At 52.9% G+C, this 3380-nt stretch overlaps 1 protein-coding gene across 1 annotated transcript; it reads right to left on the reverse strand.

The window, feature by feature from the left end:
* Positions 1–1506: 1506 nt before the first annotated feature.
* On the reverse strand, positions 1507–2981 carry VOLCADRAFT_87103 (uncharacterized protein; the record flags this gene model as incomplete). The annotated part of the gene is made up of 4 exons (XM_002946922.1): positions 1507–1610; positions 1936–2026; positions 2315–2380; positions 2820–2981. The coding sequence occupies 4 exons, from the start codon at positions 2979–2981 to the stop codon at positions 1507–1509; spliced, it is 423 nt and encodes a 140-aa protein (XP_002946968.1).
* Between the last annotated feature and the right edge of the window lie 399 nt (positions 2982–3380).

Consider the following 3380-nt stretch of genomic DNA (forward strand, 5'->3'; position numbering starts at 1 on the left):
CCCTTACCTCCCCTGGGTTGAGGTTAGGATTAATCGACGAAATATAGGAAAAGCCGAGGCGAGCGAAAGGGAGGTGGTTTCCATGGGGGTGAGTGCAGTTCTTTGTGAAGAGGGGCGACTAGGGGCAGGAAACCAGGGTAGCAGAAGTAGCAGCAGCCGCAGTAGCAGTAGCGGCAGTAGCGGCAACAGGGGCTGGCGGGTGTGAGGCCAGGGCCGCTGCCGGCCGGTAAAACCGCGGGGGTGGGGGGGTGGGGGAAAGCTGTGGGGCTCCACCTGACGCTAAAAGGGGAGGAGGGAGAACCGGAGGAAAGCAGAAAGAGCAGCAGGAGTAGTAGTAGTAGTAGTAGTAGTAGTAGTAGTAGTAGTAGTAGTAGTAGTAGTAGGAACTCAGATGGATGTGGCGCCATAAAATGGCTCATGACATGCACGGAGAAGGAAGACGAATGTTGTGCATTGTAGGATAGGGGCTAAGGGGAGTTGAGATAAAGCAGCAGCTCAGCTAACCTCTCTCCGAAGAATTCCTCTCCGACTCGCACAGACCTAAGACCCCGACCTGAAGACCCACGGATGCAGTCCCAGATCTTGACTGTTTAAGGGGCGTAGGTCCGGAGTCAAATCCAGGCGCTACTCCAGAGGAGGAGGAGAAGTGTCTGCAGGTGGTCCCGTATGTGAAATGCAGGAAGGTGTACCTTCCCGCGGTACACGTGTGCCGCAGCACTCTTAAGGGACGGCAGATTTGGAGCGTGAGGTTCAGCGTGTCCTTCCCTCTCCGGCCCTGCTGCGCTGCTCCGGAACCCACCACCGCTCCCCAACGCCTCCTTTTTCCCCCAGACCCCCGCTCCCAGGGCTTCCGCGGGCTTTTCCCCGTCGTCCTCGAGCGCTTTGCGCATATTTGCAGTTGACATGTGTGCCATACTGTGTACCAGCTACTAGACCATTATACCTGCCATCCCCCCCTACTTTTTTCCATTCCCCACAAGTCACTAATATGTCGAGCTAGCCCTTACTTATTGTTGTTCTGTAGTAGCCGGTACACAGTACGGCTATACAAATACGCGTTAAGCGCGACCGCCAGCATCTTGAGAGGCCTTTCAGCGGCCAGCTACTATATGTTCCCTTTCAAGGCTGATGATATCTGCTTTGCCCTGACACTCACGGGGGTATCACACGCCCAGAACACAGCATGTTGATGGCCCTTGTTGATGGCCAGGATGCCCAGTAGGGGCACAGGCAGGACTAAAAGCTTGTCAGCTGACGAGCTTTAAACAGTGATCAGGAAGATCGATAGGGGCTGCACCACCGAGCAAGGTTTTCCCTGCCTGGCCTGCCCATACACTCACCATGAAGGACTACCCCCTGCACTTACAAGCAATTTTCCTGATGACCAGGATCTCGACAGTTTCTTCAACAGAGACCGATGCCTGCACCATAAAGTAAACAGGGAAAAACAGAACGCAATTGAGCCGCTGGCAAGTAGAACACGGTGCATGCAGCCATTATCTGCCATTATATACTTTTTCTTGCCATGTCACTGAGCACCAAGCTGGCCCCCAGGGTGGACGGTGTGCTCGGCTTCTCTTTGAGCCCCCGGCAGGTAACAGCCGACCTTGCTGTCGGCCAGATTGTAGTTGTTGCGTTATGGCACATGCCCGCCCGCCGACTTGTACTTCTCCACACCCTCCGGGCTGTCATTTAGCAGGGAGGCCGAGCAGCAGCATCGGGCTGCTAGTGCAGCATGTTCCGTCCCCTCCTGTAAGAAGGGTTCAGCTCCCCTGGCATCTCCCTGAGTACTCTTTGCCTGCTGGTGTTACACCTCCTGCTGGTCCCCATAGACGTCTAGATTGTTGTATCCTGGAGTTCGTGTACCACGGGATTCTGGCATCCGCCGGTCTGTGCATTTTCTAGTAGTAGCTGTGATTCAACCATTAGCCTCACCGTCCTGCTGCACTACTGCAGCGGCACTACTGCAGCCGTATCCGGTATACATTAGAATAAGGCTCTTGGGCCTCCTGGGGAGTAGGCTCACCTGCGAGGTCATGACATGGGGGCCAGGGCTAACAATTACAAGCAAGCAACAACAGCAACAGCCGGGATGACGACGGCATTAGGAGCGACCGGCATTTCTCCGAGAAATGACTCATGCCCTGTATGTATGTGTACATGTGTGGCGTTAACGTTTCAGGACACGGGATCCCACGTCCTGTATGTGTGCATGCACATGTCTTGGCTATTATTATATCATATGACTTCAGGAAAGTACCAGTCGGTGGATGCAGATCCCGTGATATGCCTTACAGAATACTGCAATGCCCACCAGGGTTGCAGCACTGTCCGGTCTGCCGGATTTTTGGATAATATCTGCAGTATGAACCTTTACCTCCTGTGGATGGAGCACAATATTACAAGGTGATGGCTCGGTTGGCCCACATGATCAAAGGGTTTGTTGTCAAGACATCCATGAGCAGGACTGGGACGTCGTTGAAGCTTAAACTTGGATGCAGACAGGATGTCCGAGTGAAACTCCTTCTCAAGGAAGCTCTCCAGCCCCTGAGCAGGACATCTTGATCTCTTGCTGCATTGGTAATTTGAGACAGGCTATAGCTGTGACACACTTGCGGACCTGGCCATGCACTCCTATGACATCCTGGCAGAGCGCAGTCAGCCCATCAACAAGCCGTGATAGCTCAACCTGCCTCAGTCCTGACAACTGCAGGTTGGGTGGACTTGAATGCCTCGGTGGAGAGTCCAAAAGTTGGTGGATTCTGGGCCATACATGGAATTCACGACCAGGGATTTCATTCAGCGAAAGGAGCCCTCACTCCTGCAGTATACGCATATAGTACGCAGTATTCAAGCTCATGCCGCTGGAGAACGGCCGCAAGGAGCATGCCCTCATCGGTCCTCAGGTCCAGATTGTGCATCTCCACCCACTTCTCCTGTTCGTCAGAGAACTGCATGTCTGGATCAAGGTCCATTTCCATGGCAGTGTCCTCGACAACAGCTGCTTTTGCGGCTTTGGTCAGCATGGTCTTCCTAAATAGGACCTTACAATGTTGCTTAGGTTAAAGGGCTCACCTCAATTCTCTCTGTAGAAGAACAATGAAATCACGACATTATTAATCCCCGGCGCGCGTCATCCGACCCCATGGAAAGGAGAGTTGTCTTAACGGGTTGCCTAAAAGGGTTCCATGTTGTAGAGTTAACGTAAGAAGACAGGAATCTCTTGAGGAAAGCGCCGAACCACAATAAGCCTAATAAGCTGTTCTGTTAAGTGCCCCGCCCGCGCCGCTACTTGCTTATTAGGAAGACTCCAACAGTCTGTAGCAGCGGGGCGCCACAAATTTCAGTTAGCATGAACAGAGATATAATTTTTATAACTA

Source organism: Volvox carteri (genome assembly GCF_000143455.1).
Source record: "Volvox carteri f. nagariensis unplaced genomic scaffold VOLCAscaffold_4, whole genome shotgun sequence".
In the NCBI taxonomy this organism is placed as follows: Eukaryota; Viridiplantae; Chlorophyta; class Chlorophyceae; order Chlamydomonadales; family Volvocaceae; genus Volvox; species Volvox carteri.